The sequence below is a fragment of the Misgurnus anguillicaudatus genome, chromosome 22 (assembly GCF_027580225.2).
Source record: "Misgurnus anguillicaudatus chromosome 22, ASM2758022v2, whole genome shotgun sequence".
Classification (NCBI taxonomy): domain Eukaryota; kingdom Metazoa; phylum Chordata; class Actinopteri; order Cypriniformes; family Cobitidae; genus Misgurnus; species Misgurnus anguillicaudatus.
The window spans coordinates 3069311-3085719 of NC_073358.2; the positions used below are offsets into that span (position 1 = coordinate 3069311).

At 36.8% G+C, this 16409-nt stretch overlaps 2 protein-coding genes and 1 long non-coding RNA gene across 4 annotated transcripts; 1 reads left to right on the plus strand and 2 right to left on the minus strand.

Moving 5' to 3' along the window:
• Positions 1-1299: 1299 nt before the first annotated feature.
• On the minus strand, positions 1300-10858 carry fktn (fukutin). 2 transcript variants are annotated; one of them, XM_055200374.2, is made up of 10 exons: positions 10630-10858; positions 10249-10409; positions 9980-10036; positions 8366-8566; positions 6641-6921; positions 6307-6439; positions 6102-6231; positions 4782-4915; positions 2019-2143; positions 1300-1754 (listed from the first exon to the last, which is right to left on the minus strand). In XM_055200374.2, exons 2-10 carry the CDS (start codon positions 10363-10365, stop codon positions 1541-1543), a joined length of 1392 nt encoding a protein of 463 aa, XP_055056349.2. In that variant the 5' UTR covers positions 10366-10409; positions 10630-10858; the 3' UTR covers positions 1300-1540. The 2 variants fall into 2 exon arrangements, with proteins under 2 accessions (XP_055056349.2, XP_055056348.2); XM_055200373.2 differs by having other exon boundaries at positions 6641-6924; positions 10630-10848.
• A 335-nt stretch (positions 10859-11193) lies between these two features.
• Positions 11194-13201, plus strand: LOC129440829 (uncharacterized). The gene is made up of 2 exons (XR_008643265.2): positions 11194-11292; positions 13042-13201. It is a non-coding gene; the product is annotated as an uncharacterized lncRNA (long non-coding RNA).
• gtf2h3 (general transcription factor IIH, polypeptide 3) lies at positions 12210-16343 on the minus strand. Its single transcript, XM_055200376.2, has 13 exons — positions 16161-16343; positions 15953-16032; positions 15601-15707; positions 14757-14887; positions 14256-14315; positions 14066-14095; positions 13875-13903; positions 13720-13794; positions 13566-13619; positions 13292-13360; positions 13065-13200; positions 12555-12591; positions 12210-12459 (listed from the first exon to the last, which is right to left on the minus strand). Exons 1-13 carry the CDS (start codon positions 16168-16170, stop codon positions 12396-12398), a joined length of 882 nt encoding a protein of 293 aa, XP_055056351.1. The 5' UTR covers positions 16171-16343; the 3' UTR covers positions 12210-12395.
• Positions 16344-16409: the final 66 nt, after the last annotated feature.

Sequence of the window (16409 nt, forward strand, 5' to 3'; positions counted from 1 at the left end):
TACAAATATTAAAAAATTCTTCAATCAAGATGCATTTTCTTGATGAGTAAAATGACCTAAGAAAATAACTCTAGTTTATAGACAAAAAATCATATTTAAGTAAATTTAGGCTTAAAACAAGCAAAAAAAATCTGCAAATGGGGTAAGAAAATGTTTCTTGAATTAAGTGTTTAAGAAAAAAGTAAACTTATTTCAAGATTTTTTTGATGACTTTTTTTTCTTAGTATTTTTGCCTTGTTTTCTTTAAAAATATCTAAAATATTCTTAAATTAAGATGCTTTTTCTTGATGAGCAAAATGACATAAGACAATAAGTCTAGTTTTTAGACCAAAAATATCAAATTTAAACTTGAATTTAGTGTTTAAGAAAAAATTTCAAGATTTTTTGCTTACCTCATTGGCAGATTTTTTTTGGTTGTTTTATGCACAAATTTGATATTTTTAGTCTTAAAACTAGACTTATTTTCCTGGGTCATTTCTCTCATCAAGAAAAAGATCTTAATTTAAGAATTTTTAGACATTTTCACTGAAAACAAGACAAAAATACTAAATAATTTTTTTTTCTTGAAAATCATTTTTTGCAGTGCATGACAGTCAGACTTTTTCCATGTTTAAGTGCTATAATTGTTATAAAATAACAAGAATGTCATTTTATAGACTGTAAGCTTGATTAATTTCTGACTTCTAAAAAAGTTGAATGTGTCGACTGAAATTTTGGTATAAAACAAGAATTCAGTTTGACGTTCATCACTGCTGTACAAATGATGAAATGTCGAGAACTCTCTGAAAAGGTTCCACATTAAAACACTTCATGATGATGGATGATCTTTAAAACAAATAGACTTATAAATAAATGGACCCTGGACCACAAAAGCAGTTATAGGGGTCAATATTTTTAAAATTAAGTTGAATAAATAAGCTTTCTATTGATGTATGGTTTGTGAGGATAGGACAATATTTGGCTGAGATGCAACTCTTTGAAAATCTGCAATCGGAGGGTGCAAAAAAATTAAAATATTGAGAAAATCTCCTTCAAAGTTGTCTAAATGAAGTCCTTAGCAAGCAACACATATTACTAATGATAAATACATTTTTACAAAATATTTTCATGAAATATCTTAACTTAATATCCTAATGATTTTTGGCAATAAAATAAAAAAAAAATTTCGGCTATTGCTACAAATATACACGTGCAACTCGAGTGGTTTTGTGGTCCAGGGTCACATTTTGTTATAAATAAATAAAACTTTAAGCACTGTATATGCATAAATGTATATATCATAGCCATAAGCAATCCTAGTGAAAATGTTACTGTAGTGTTTAATTTAATAAAACTTACATCCAAACTCACTACAACCCTCTATACAGTATTTTTTACACATTCATTTATAGTGTTACAAAGACAGTCGTGGTCCTTCAAGCAACAATAAGGTTTTCCACGTGAGCTTGTTTTCATGTTCAAAGTGGTTTGCTTGTTATGTGACCATCATCCTTGTTTAAAATCACAACTATACACTTTCTCTTGTCTCTCCAATGACCCTTCAATAAACTTGGATGACATCATCCCATTCCCTCACAGGCCAGACTCCATTCTCCTGTACATTGTGAGGAGAGCTCTTCCAGTCCCAGACCTTCACGGGAACATTCCAGTTGGGACCGTAGTTAGCCGTCACGTAGTCCAAAGTCTCGCAGGGAACTTGCACCTTTAGGTCTACCAGCTCGGTCCAGCACAGACTGAATCGTGGGAACACATATCTGCAATATGATACAATAATGCTTTATATTATATACTGACACATGTAATGTTCTAATGGTACAACAATTATTGGGGTCTACGAATTTTGGAAAAATAAAGACATTCGAAACTGCGGGATAAGAATTACGTTATTATTTTTCAAGTGCCCCCGCACTAAACCTTCACCAGCACCACAAGAGACTAATTTACTATTTAATGGCAATACTGGAAAGCATATAATTATTTCTAAAAAACAAACTTTGATAAATCTAATAAACACACACTTGAATTTTTTGCCAGTCTTTGCTTGCGTGCCTCCATTCCAGACAACATCGACATCATCGTAAAAGAAGAAAATGTCAAGTTTGACGTCATTTCCCTGAAACGAGAGCTCCAGACTGTCCTCAACCTGAAACAAAGGGTCACAGGTCAATCTCAATAAAAATCTCATGGCACATTTGGTGCATAGCCCCTAACATTCAATTGGCCTAATATTGCCTTAAACATTTCTTGTTAATTTATTTAACAGTATAGTTCAGCCAAAAATGAAAATTACTTCATGATTTACTGTACTGTTACATGTTTATGATTATCTTTTATATTAGAAAATGTCCTGGTTGTTTCAAGCTTTATAATAGAAGTAAATGGTGCTTCTGATTTGAAGTCCATCCATCCTTCACAGAAGTAATCCACACAGATTCAGGGGGTTAATAAAGACCTTCTGAGGGCAATCGATGTGATTTTGTACATAAAATATCAATATTTAAACTTGCATTATCGCCACATACGGTGTTAAGATTTTGTGTCCCAGAAACAGTTCCAGCGTACAACGTAGCGTACGAGACTTGACATGAAAGCATAAAGAGCAAAACAAAATGCCAGTCAGTAAATCCATGAAAAGGAAGTTGTTTTAGCTATACTTTAGATTTTTATGAGACTCAAAATGGTTTGCTCTCGTACGCTACGTCTACGTCTTGTCCGCTACGTCTACGTCCATTACGTCCCGTCCGCTACGTCCCGTCCGCTACGTCCCGTCCGCTACGTCCCGTCCGCTACGTCTACGTCCGCTACATGCGCTACGTCTCGTCCGCTACGTGCGCTACATCTCGTCCGCTACGTCTCGTCCGCTACGTCCGCTACGTCTACGTCCGCTACGTCTACGTCCGCTACGTCTACGTCCGCTACGTCTACGTCCGCTACGTCTACGTCCGCTACGTCTACGTCCGCTACACACCTTTCGTGAACATTCTCATTACCAGAAGTAAAGTTTTAAATTTTTATATTTTTCTTACAAAATCGCATCAATTACTTTCAGAAGGTCTTTATTAACCCCCCTGGAGCTGTGTTGATTACTTTTGGATGGATGGATGGATGGATGGATGGATTTTTTGGTAGCTACGTCTCGTCCGCTACGTCTCGTCCGCTACGTCTCGTCCGCTACGTCTCGTCCGCTACGTCCGCCACGCTACGTCCGCCACGTCTCGTCCGCCACGTCTCGTCCGCCACGTCTCGTCCGCCACGTCTCGTCCGCCACGTCTCGTCCCCCACGTCTCGTCCCCCACGCCTCGTCCGCCACGCCTCGTGCGCTACGTGCGCCACGTCCGCCATATCTTGTTCGCTACGCCTCGTCCGCCACGTCTCGTCCGCCACGTCTACGTCCGCCACGTCTACGTCCGCCACGTCTACGTCCGCCACGTCTACGTCCGCCACGTCTACGTCCGCCATGTCTCGTACACACCTTTCGTGAACATTCTCATTACCAGAAGTAAAGTTTTACATTTTTATATTTTTCTTACAAAATCGCATCAATTACTCTCAGAAGGTCTTTATTAACCCCCCTGGAGCTGTGTTGATTACTTTTGGATGGATGGATGGATTTTTTGGTCGCTACGTCTCGTCCGCCACGTCTCGTCCGCCACGTCTCGTCCGCCACGTCTCGTCCGCCACGTCTCGTCCGCCACGTCTCGTCCGCCACGTCTCGTCCGCCACGTCTCGTCCGCCACGTCTCGTCCGCCACGTCTCGTCCGCCACGTCTCGTCCGCCACGTCTCGTCCGCCACGTCTCGTCCGCCACGTCTCGTCCGCCACGCCTTGTGCGCTACGTGCGCCACGTCCGCCACGTCTCGTTCGCCACGACTACGTCCGCCACGTCTACGTCCGCCACGTCTACGTCCGCCACGTCTACGTCCGCCACGTCTCGTGAACATTCTCATTACCAGAAGTAAAGTTTTACATTTTTATATTTTTCTTACAAAATCGCATCAATTACTCTCAGAAGGTCTCGTCCGCTATGTCTCGTCCGCTACGTCCGCCACGTCTCGTCCGCCACGTCTCGTCCGCCACTTCTCGTCCGCCACGTCTCGTCCGCCACGTCTCGTCCGCCACGTCTCGTCCGCCACGTCTCGTCCGCCACGTCTCGTCCGCCACGTCTCGTCCCCCACGTCTCGTCCCCCACGTCTCGTCCCCCACGTCTCGTCCGCCACGTCTCGTCCGCCACGTCTCGTCCGCCACGTCTCGTCCGCCACGTCTCGTCCGCCACGTCTCGTCCGCCACGTCTCGTCCCCCACGTCTCGTCCCCCACGTCTCGTCCGCCACGTTTCGTCCGCCACGTCTCGTCCGCCACGTCTCGTACACACCTTTCGTGAACATTCTCATTACCAGAAGTAAAGTTTTACATTTTTATATTTTTCTTACAAAATCGCATCAATTACTCTCAGAAGGTCTTTATTAACCCCCCTGGAGCTGTGTTGATTACTTTTGTGAAGGATGGATGGATTTTTTGGGCTTCATACTAGAAGCACCATTTACCACCATTATAAAGCTTGGAACAGCCAGGACATTTTCTAATGTTACTCCGATTGTGTTTGTATTAAAGAGTTTATCATATACATTGAGGATGGCTTAAGGGCATGTAAAACATGGGGTAATTAGAATTTTTGGCTGAACTATCCCTTTAGTTTTTTTGTTTTTATCTCCATGCCAAGTACCTCTAAACCTAAAGTGAAAAAGAAAAACATCCAGTGATTCAGGTAATAAACCAGCCCTTACCTTCCCAAACTTGTGTTTCAGAGGGAGACCAGCCTTCTGAAATGCCTGAATGATGTCAGGTCTATAATCTTTAATCCAAATCCCCAAATCAACATCTTTACTGTACGGAATGATATTACACTGCCGGTACCAGCCTGTGGAAACAGAAAGTAAGTATAATAAAAATGATTCAATCTATTATCTTTCTTATTCATTAGCACAGTGGCTCTCAAAGTTTTACACCAAATACCACCTCGAAAAATATTTGGTAAATATTAAATATTGTAAATATTAATATGATAAATATTCTTATATTCCTAATAAGAATATTTATCATCGTCAGCCAAAAATTATAGAGTTTGAATATTAAAGGATTACTACACTTTAAAAAAAATCCAGATAATTTACTCACCCACACATCATCTTAAGATGTATGTGTCTTTGTTCAGTCAAGAAAAATGTAAGTTTTTTTGAGGAAAACATTTCAGTATTTTTCTCTATATAGTGGACTTTAGTGGACCTCAACAGTTTACAGTTTCAATGCAGCTCCAAAGGACTTTTAAGTGATCCCAAACGAGGCATAAAGGTCTTATCTAGAAAAACAGTCGTCAAGTACTTTTTAACCACAACTTCTCGTATGTGACGCACCAGCACGACCTTACGTATTATGTAATCACGTCAAAAGGTGAGAAGTTGTGGTTTATAACGCAAGTACATTTTTTTCTTACCGAAAAATAATGGTTGGGATTGTTTAAGAGCTCTTGACACTGCACTGAAACTGTCATGCCCAAAGTTAAAATGTTAAAACTTAAATGTTAAAAAGCTGCACTTAAATATATTTTCAGATTAATTACACCACTTTTGTTAATTTTGTAAAATTAAGAATATACTAATATTTTTGTTAAGCATTTTTATATTAATTTACTATAATTCACAAAGTAAAACATCAGACTGAACAAAATCAGTCACTTCGTGCATTTAAAGGGAAATACATCAATGTGGTGCTTTTTAAAAGTAAAAATAAGTCACTAAATTTATGAGGAATTTTATGTTTTCTATGAATTTTACACAGCAGATAGTGACCACTGACTTCCATAGTAGGAAAACAAATACAATGGAATTCATTGGTTACCATCAACTGTGTGCTCACCATCATTTATCAAAATATCTTCTGTTGTGTTCATCAAAAAAAAAAAAATTCATACAGGTTTAGAACAACATGAGGATGAGAAAATGATGACAGAATTTTTTATTTTTGGTTGAACTATCCCTTTAAGACTGAACAAGCAGGCGAACTTGTCACATTCATACTTCAAATTTCTTAATTTGGGAGTTTCTCACCAAGACAGGTTCCACTGCTGAGCCAGAAAGGAACTCCAAGCCCAGAGAGAACTTTAGAAGCCAGGTGAAGAAGACTTTTAGCTTTCATCTTGAAGTCCATCACCTCTGGAGAGGTCTCATCTGGATACGACTAAACAAAATGATGTTCAAAGTCAGACCTATTTCACATCAGATATTGTTTTCTTTAAGCACGAGTGTTAAATACCTGATAGAAAGCTCTGGCTTCCTTACAGCGACACTCCAGAAAGCGGCTGCCGGAATGCTCACGGAGGAAACGCGAGTAGTTTTTGGGGATTCTCACATCGAGTCCGTCAAGAGTGGTGAGAATGAGTTCTGGCCTGGAGAAGTCATGAAATAAATTTCATTCCACATTAATCCTTCCCTCATCCACACCTCTTTATAGCGTCTAGAGTCTAGACAACATAACACTCATGAGCCTGAATTTGTTTTGGTATGCCATCTTGATAACCATAATAGGAAAATCATTCTAAACTCCAAAAAAAAAAAAATTATGTGCACATGCAATACTCAGGCATTACCTGTCATAAGCCCCTGCATAACGGCCAAAGTCCAGTTTCTCAACAGATGGGACGAAGGTCTTATCCATACTGGCCTTTAATCGAAGCGGCCCGTGCCACAGGTAGTTGCCGCTGCGCTCGTACAGTATTACCACATGAACTACATGACTGTTTAAGCGAAACAAAAAGTGCAACGGTATCTCATTTCCAGTCATATCATCCATGCTCATCAGCCTCGGGTCCTTTCCACGTATTTCAAGCACTTCCAGACCTCGTTCCTCTGCCGCTTTCAACAAGACATCCTGCTAAAGTACAGAGGAGTATTAATCATGTAGCCTTTAACCAAACTGTGCCTTAAAATCCCTCAATCCAGCACTATTGCTCTGTCCCAATACTATGCGGGTGATTCTCACGAAACCATTGAAACACCACGGCACTAATGATTTTAGCTTTAAAATGTGTAATATAGTAACATTAAAAAGCATCAGAATTAACACAATACTGTGTTCTACCTTGCACAATGTGTGATTTCAACATAAGAATTTATAATTGTAAATTTTATCTCATTTTCTGCTGAAATTCTCATTACCGCAATGTGTCCGGCTGTGTTTGAACATGCGTTATGTTGTAATGTAATCAAATTAACACAAAAATATTAAGAAAAAAAATAAATGGATGTTTTGCTAGACTACTTTAGATGCAGAAAAAATATTTACTGAATATTCATGTATAATAATAATGAAGAAAAATTAGGAAAATGATGTGTCCATGCCTGATGTTTTCATCCTCCGCAACACTTTTTGAGAACAGTTTAAGCACACATACAGAATTTTAATAAAGTTTGATTTTGAGTGACCAAGCACATGGACCAGTTACTTAAAGATGGCTACCAGGTAAGATCATTTTTTTACAGTTCATTTGAAATATTGTCTTGTCAGAATGCTTACACGACATTTTGATTATCATTACCGCAACAGATGCTTATTAAATGTTAATTTAATTAATAGAAGCATAATACTTTGATTTTAAATGCATGTGCAGAATCTCCAAATTATGTTCTTTCAGGTTTGTCATGTCATTTTGAAAATATGTCAGTGTTGATGTTTTCTGACTGTTGCGGTAATGAGATTTTTAGGACTAATTTTTTAAATTATGTTACAAAAAGTGTTAAATGATAAGTAAAAGTTTTTAAATTAATGTTCCCATTTACTCCAGACTTTGTTTTTCAATGTCTGGTGGGAAAAAAGTACATTTAAGCAATTTTTACATTTTCATGCTTGACATTTTTAAAACCAAGTTTTCGTGAGAATCACCCATGCCTTGCTGTGGGAAAGTATATCAGTAAAGCATCACTGACTTTATTTATTTATTTAGTGCAGCGTCACTAAAACCCTCCCATCGCAGTGAATTGTGGGTAATATCTGCCGTTAGAATGTGCAAGGATCTAGTAGTCCCTGAAATACGGGAATTTTAAGGATTTTAATTTCGCCATAATAGTATTTGAGACATACTAATCCTTATTTTGAACCTTTTTAGTTGAATACTATTTAGTTTAGTTATAACACGACTCCCTGGAATACTTGATTTTGATTGGTCAGTCACAAAATTCCGAGGTATGTTTTTTCCCTGTTAGTGAACACCAACACTCATAACGTAGTAAATATACCCAAATCTGGAAGTCGTGCAACAGAAAATCATCATTGAATATAATCTTACGGATTAATCTGTTGATCTCCTAATCCTTACATCATATTTCCAGAGGTTTTCCAGCAGAGCAAATGTAGTGAAGTCTCTGTGCGTGCACAGAAAACTGCAGTGAGCTTCTTTCTGTTGACTGTCCTTATAGAGAACGGCATCCTGGGACAGGAGGTTCAGCGAGGCGGTGTCCACTAGAAAAACAGGCATCTTAAACTTATGGACAAGCCCCAGGAACTTCTTCACTAAATACTAGAGTAAAAAAACAAAACATTAGCATCCTCAAGTGCGACAACAAAGATTATAAAACAGTTGGTTCCAATCCTTGATTCTAATTGGTCAATAGCGGTGGTTTATTTATGACGTATCACTGCGCAGCCCCCTTACTATACGTTCACACCAGACGAGAATGAAGCAAATAAATCAAGCTATTTCCACGTAGTTGGACATTTTTAGTTAGAATTCAAATCATTCACACGTGAATTTCAGACGCAATCCTCCATCCTCCTTACTCACTTTCTTCCAAGCAAGATCCTTTTTATTCTTGTTTCTATAAAAGTACGAAGATGTGTCATACAGCTCCGGGTGTCCACATACAGCGACAATTATTTTGTCCTCAATTGTTGTTTTGTAGTTATGCCTCCAATCACGTCACTAACAGAGCAAGCTCCTGATTGGTTAACGCGGCGCGAATATTCGCCAAAGTTCTGACTTTTCAAATGGCACAATTGGCACATATCATGCTTTATGTGAAGCAGAAGTCGGAAACGCTGAATTTCGCACGAATGACGCGGCGCGGGATGTCTATCGCGTTTTTACATTGACTAAACATGTAAATCACTAAGTGATTTACATGTTAAGTCAATGCAAAGATGCAAATAGGCATCCTGCGGCACGGTAAGTGCGAATGGCGTGGCACAGATGGTGTGTTTCACGCAAATTGAGCGTTGACAGTTGAAAAATCTGAACTTTGGCAGATTTCCGTGTCACGTTAACCAATCAGGAGCTTGCTCTAGCAGTGACGTGATTACAGGAAGCAAGCGGAGGCAGAAAAACAAAACAACAATGGAGGAAAATCATCATCGCTACACGAGACATTTTGGTACTTTTACAGGAATTAAAAGGGTCTTGTTTGGAAGAAAGTGAAGTGAGTGAGGAGGTCAACAATCTGGTAAGTTTACTCAATTTGAGCTATATAAGCCCCTCCCATGACGCAAATTTACGCATAAATGTCTCGAATGACTAAAATTTCACACGCGAATTAAGCGAGTAAACTAAAAATGTTCAAGCGTCTAACTATGTGCGAATAACACATTTTTGCCGCCTCTTCCGCGTCTGGTGTGAACGCACAGTAACGCATCATTTGCGTTTGGTGTGTACGCACCATTACTGTATACTGTATACTATTTTATCCAGCAGAAGAAAGACTTTTAATGATTTTACTTCATAAATGTTGCACAAATTTTTTTTGCTTTAATATTTGTATTGTGTGGTAACAGTTTTATTAAAGCAATAAGATACTCAAAGGCGTGCTGTATCGTGAATAAGTCACAGCTGAAAGGGTTGCATTGACTGCACTGTAGCTTTTTTACAATAACGAATGCACTAGCCTTGAGAACCTTATTGCTTAATAATGTCAGGACAAACACGTCAAATTAAACTTACCCATTGTGCCTCTTTACCAGAAAGATAGCCTTTACTACCCAAAATATTCAGTTCATTCTGCAAAAGAAATATTCCAGTCAACAAACACGGGTGCATCATATTTGGGTGATTCTCAAGAAACACTCATGTCACATTAAAAGAAAAACACATAAATGAGTAGATGACAAACTTTAAACATATTTAGATGCATACAAATCATATTTGAAATAAAAAGGATCTAATTTGAATAATTTGCAGGGTCTCTTTCTTGCAGAGGTGCTGATGGTCACCTTTGATGCATATTGTCTGTAGTAGTAGAGCTGAAAGAGGAGAAATATGGAGCTGGTTGTGATGAGGAGAGTCAACACAACTGTCCTGTTGATTCTAGGCATCAGTCCTGTAGACATCTGACACCGAGAGGAAGATCATAGCTGTGCTCACATAGACACATCTAAGACCAGAAAACAAAAACAATACACAAAATATAAAATATCCTCTGACAGAAACAAGCACGGATTATTTGATTTTATTTAACTATGATAAACATTCCCATGTAGGGACATAAGATACGTGCTAAGATATTATGATATAAGAAGATATTGTGCTGCCTGATACGTTTTAAAAATAAAACACAATCGCACATATGATTTAATTCATTTAAGTTTACTTACCAAAAGCAGGGACAACGTTGATTGAATCATTTATCGTACTTATTTTTCTATAAACGTGTGAAATATGTTGATATGTTCTGTTTCGCATCGCTCAGATTTGCTCACAGATTCATAACACACACGCGGCTACGGTGCGTCCGCAGGGACATTCCGTTGCGAAAACGCGTTGTTTAAAAGGTTTATTAAGACGGTATTTACTATTACTTATAACACATACTTTGTTACGATGATTACGTTACAAAGATAATAATATCTGGCATACTACATAACATTGTAATTAAGATTTGATCACGGGAGTTATGCTCTTTATTTAAAGGTGCCAAAGAATGCATTGTAATAATCTGTTAAATTGTTCTCTGATATCTAGATAGAAGCTATGTGGCTTTATTGAGTACAAAAATTATCCAGAGAAGGTTTTACATGTCTATTTACATCTCTAAAATTTGCCTTTTGAATGAAATGGTCTAGGCCTATTAACTTATTTGAAAGGGTCATGAATATTAATGTTGAGCTCTGCTCTGATTGGCTGTTTCTCAGAGCAGCTCCTTCAGTCGTTTTGTGTGTTTGTATACATATCTTATGTTTGAGTCTATATCAGATGAAAATACTTATTTTTAAGGAATAATTAATTGTTTGTAGATTGTTAATGGACGTTTTTGAGTGGTAAGTTTGTGTGTGGGGGGGTTCAGTATTGACCTGCAAAACATAACGGTAACGTCAATAGAAAAACTTCAGCCCTAATGTTAGCATATAGTAGCGCTAACTCAGCAGTCACAACTTAGCATTTTAACAACTTTGTACTTAATTTATTGTGTAATTTAATGTTGGGGCATTCACCTTGACCGTACGTAACTTCACAGTTGTTGTTATGTTGTGATTGGCTTGTTTACCAGCAGTCTGTTGCATGCACAAGGTTTACATAAGAAGGAGGAAATACCTGTAATCGCGTTTCAGGCTCACGAAATGTCATTACCATGTACAAAACTCGTATTATTCATCTATGCCTAGGTAAATGCAGTTTTACATTCTATGGCACTTTTAAGTTAACCTATAAATGCATTTTTGTTTGATTCCCCAATAAAAAATTGCATTCAAACATTATTTGGTGGACTGGCAGTAATACCACACCAACCCCCAAAGGTCCCCGGACCCCGTTGAAGAAGACCCATGTATTAGTGGATTAGTGGCTTCTATAACTTTACAGTGAATAGATATATTAGTAGACAGTAGAGACTATATTTCAAATAGATTATGAAAATATATAAAATACATGGCATTACTGATGAACAACCCTCTTGTCCTTCCAAAGCAGTTTGCTGGTTTCCCTTTTAAAAGTGAACATCACGCAACAATTCAACATTTAATGCAATACTTTATCTCAGTAGCTTAACTTGCGGTTCAATTGGATTATATACTTATATATGTGCAATTTTATATGTATGCTTGAATGTAAATTGAATGTATTGATCATTATGCTACTTTGCAATCCAACAATACAGTACAACCTCATAACAACATAAAAACACATGGGTGGTGTAAGAGTAATAAAACATGTCACCAACCTCCACACAAAAAAATCATTTTTTATAAAAGAATGGTGCTTTATTTCGTATGAAACAATATCAAAACACACTGTTTCAATAAACATATTTTTTAAACAATAGCACAAATGCTTTTTAACAAAAACTGTGGTAGACCTTGCATTTGAAACACAAAAATCTATTGGTAAGGTAAACAGGATTTAATAGCAGGTAAATTGGATCAGTTTACAGTTTAATCTTCTTCTTCTTTGTTTTGGCCATCTGAGGAAGAGGCATTTTAAAGGCAGTCCTAAAAATAATGATATAAAAACACAATGTAAGACAGGACAAAACATTTAAAAAAATAAAAAATAAAATATTTAAAAAGTATATCATATTACTCACTCGCATGTTGTGCAGATTGGACTAAAGTTACAGAATACTGGTGGATGAGAAAGAAAATATAAACATTTTAATGATTATATATAATCATTACATTGCTATCTTATATCCATTATAATGGCCGACCGATATATTGACAGGGCATTGTTTAATTAAATTTTAAAATCGTATGAAAGTGATATTAATGTATGTACATTAAATTCACCAGCATTTTTTGTGACACCATATGTATTGCAATAGAGTGCCGCATGGATGACATATTTTTGTAGGCCAATCCAGAAGTAAGCGGGTTAGTTTATGACACTTACACGGTATGTCCAACAAGATAATATTCACAGATGAACACCACTTTTTTTAATGAATTTTGAAGTCTAAATGCCCATTAACTTGCTTACTCGTGTCCGGATTTTGCCTACAAAAATTCATCACTGCTCCCTGACTCATTTCAAGCTCACATGAAAACTAAGTGTTGTTAAATATTTTGTTTAAGCTGTTAAGTAATAGAGAACATACTTGAAAGGCACACCGAGCAGACGTAGCCGATTTCAATGAGGTTTCGGTGGCAGAAGCAAGCGGCCCGGTAGTCCACGTGCACAGGAGGCGGCAATAACAGCTGGGAACGCTGGTCTGCATCTGGTAAAAAAACCCACTGACACACAAGCAGTCCTTAGCATCTGAACACACTAAACTGATATGATAAACAATAAGAGCATGCCTTAGTTTAAAGAGTGAAATCTCACCAATAAATACTGTGCCAAAGCAATTTTCTGTGGAAGTTTCAGATATAAGCCTCCAGTTATATCGCAAGCCTATCGAAAAACAAACACAAACAAAAGAATCAACTATCTCCATCATTCATCTTCATTTAATGCAGATAATACTTGTAAACAGTTGTACGTATGAAGAATTTTACTAGCTGAGATTGCTACATCATTATTTGAATGAACTACCACTTTATTATAAAAAAAGTTGGTCGCTGCAAACTACTCAATGCTTCATAGATCAGGAAAATACCTGCTGTAACAGTCCTGAGTCGGTGTCCAACATACAGGCATCGATCAGGACGTTCTGTAGGAAGATTGGGTAAAATAAAAGTTTAATGACTCTTTAGTATCCCAGCATGCATCACTACAAGTCAAATGATAAGAAGTTTAGTTAATATCTCAACCTTTTTCTGTGCAGCAAAGACCACATTCATGAAGTTCATGTACTGTAACGTACAATCCTCAGCTGCTTTTATCACCTTAAAGCATTAAAAAACATATTATTGCAGGATTTAAATGATAATGGTAATGGTTGACTTGTGAATGCACTAGTTCTTACCAAAATCCTGGATTTCACATCCTGCCCCGCTGTAAGTAAAAGACTGAAGGTTTAGCAAAAGTGCATAATTTATTACACCCAACGTGAGGTTGTTAATGTAATTCCCTTCAAAAAGGCATAATAGCAGAACGAGACCTGAATAAACAATTTAAATATGATTTATCATGGAGCAAAAGCAGGAAAATGTTTACCTTCCGCTTCCTTTGATAGTCGTTGAATGTCTGATAGTCGAAGTTAATGAAAACTAGAGATTTTATTGTATACATTATCATATTCACAAAACAGATCTTTACTTCTCAAGAAAGAAAATGTGGTCGCTTTGATTGTGTATTAAATAAACATTAGATGCACTAATCTGTGTATAACAGAGATTAAGGATACAACACAGAGCTCTGGACAGCGATCCGGCCAAGTGCGTGTCTGTTTGACTGACGTTCAGCACTGCCAATGTTAAAAGAAAAAGAAAATAGTCATTTTTTTAATTTAATAACATCTATTAAAATGTTGTAGAACAATCAAGACACAAATATTAGCCTGACCGTTCAAATAATTAATTATTAAAGGGATAGTTCATCCAAAAATGTATATCATCATTTACGCACCCTCAAATTGCAGATGAGGGGCACCATTTACTTCCATATGAGGAAACAAATTATACTAGGGAAGTGAATGGTGCCCCGGATCTGTTTGGTTATTAACATGTTTAAAAATATCTTCATTGTATTCAGCAGAACAAAGACATTTGGAAATTATGACAAAATTTTCATTTTTGGGTAAACTAACCCTTTAATAATGAGATATAATTATTTAATGACTTTAATAACCAAGCTTAAAATAACAATTCAATCATTTTATTTATATATATAAGAAAACAAAGCGTACCTCTACCCATCAGATTTTTGATTTGTTCAGCGAAGAGGTCATTAGCAACTGAGAGAAGCTCATATTTGCCATCACCACTTGAAGAAATGTCATCCCCTGATTTCCAGTATTTACTGGGATATAGGAAATGGCTTGGAAAAAGATACCCAAAAATTATAAAATTAATAATAATAATAATAATAATAATAATAATAATAATAATGATAATAATACATTTTAATTGTAATTCGCTTTACTAAATCCCAAAGCACTACAATACTACTAAGCACAATATACATAAGAAAATAATAATTAAAAATAAACCAAATAATATATAAGAAAAATAAAAACAGGACAAGAAAATTCTTGACAAAATAATTCAACAAAATTATCAATTAAAATAAGCTGCCTTAAAAATGGATCTTAAGAGATTTTTTAAAACAACCAAGAGTTGAAGAGTCTCTTATCATTGAGGGGATCACTTTAAATATAGCTTTAACCATATTTAAATATATTTTTTTACGGTAAACAAGGTTTTCTAATAAAAACATGTTTCAACAGGCCCGCCAGTAATTTTTAAGTAATCCTAAAGATATTTATTAGCTCATTCTGGTGTGTTTTATTAGGGTTAAATCTAAACTTCACAGGACAATGTCTATTGAGGACTGGAGTTTAACACCTGTGAATAAGAAATTAACTAAAGACATATATAATAGATTGATAGATACGGTTTGGAGACTTTGATGTTTGGATGGTTTCTAGAATTTTAAACTAGTTTTAGGTTTATTTGGTATTGCAGAAATTACAGCTAGACAGATTGACTAGACACCAGTCAAGACAACATAATGATCATTTAACTGCTTACCTCTCTTGATAGAGATTTGCAATGATGGCCAGTTTGTTGGTTCTTGACATTACCAAGTGGGAATTTGCAAGGACCATCACAGCATCCAAACATTTTGAAAGGGTGAACTAAGGGAAAATAAACAATGTCAGCCCTTACTTAGCCTCTGAATAAATTGCCAAACATTATTAACCTGGTTTGTAGAAAACAAACTCTGGACTGTGGGTAGAGTATACCTTATTTTCTTTAACTGGATTTTTGATTCAAGATGTTATTTAGCAAAATCATATGACATTGACCAAATCAATCAATGAATAAAGAACCTTGCATGTTCGTGAAACAAAGTAGCTAAAGCATGAAATAGTTTGTTTACCTTGGGTTCACGTTGAGCCTGCTGGCCCCACCAAACAGGGTTGACATCTATCACTATCACCAAAATATTAATTTCGTCCTCTGCAAAAATGAGTGTTTAGTTAATATTTCAACGATGCTGTGTTTTATTTGCTCACAAGAGTAAAGCTGTCACATATGTGCTATTTAAAACACAATTTCATTGTTTTAAAATTATACAATTTACCAACCTGATGCCATTGTTGTAATTTCCTTATCATTGAATCACTGGGATTTGCCTGTCACAATATTTCCCTGCTATTTATTCTCCGTGGTTAAAGGTTTAATCGCATGGTGTCATTCTAAGCTCACAAAAATTTCACTAAAAAGTAAACAACTCATGATTATTTATGCAAGTGGATCTGTGTACAGGCGTGTGATATTGTCGCGCAGTTAATTGCGTAGTTGATGACGACAAAACCAGACGCCAGTGTTGCCAG

What these genes read in the sequence shown, in the direction of transcription:
- gtf2h3 (XM_055200376.2), bottom strand. An exon ending in ATGTGAAATCCAGGATTTTG is followed by an intron (nt 13,795 to 13,874) that starts GTAAGAACTAGT and finishes TAATGCTTTAAG; the next exon opens with GTGATAAAAGCAGCTGAGGA. An exon ending in TCTTTGCTGCACAGAAAAAG is followed by an intron (nt 13,620 to 13,719) that starts GTTGAGATATTA and finishes ATCTTCCTACAG; the next exon opens with AACGTCCTGATCGATGCCTG.
- fktn (XM_055200373.2), bottom strand. Translation starts at nt 10,365, where the DNA reads ATGTCTACAGGACTGATGCCTAGAATCAACAGGACAGTTGTGTTGACT. An exon ending in ACAGACAATATGCATCAAAG is followed by an intron (nt 10,037 to 10,248) that starts GTGACCATCAGC and finishes TTTCTTTTGCAG; the next exon opens with AATGAACTGAATATTTTGGG. An exon ending in AAGACTGGCAAAAAATTCAA is followed by an intron (nt 1,755 to 2,018) that starts GTGTGTGTTTAT and finishes ATCATATTGCAG; the next exon opens with ATATGTGTTCCCACGATTCA.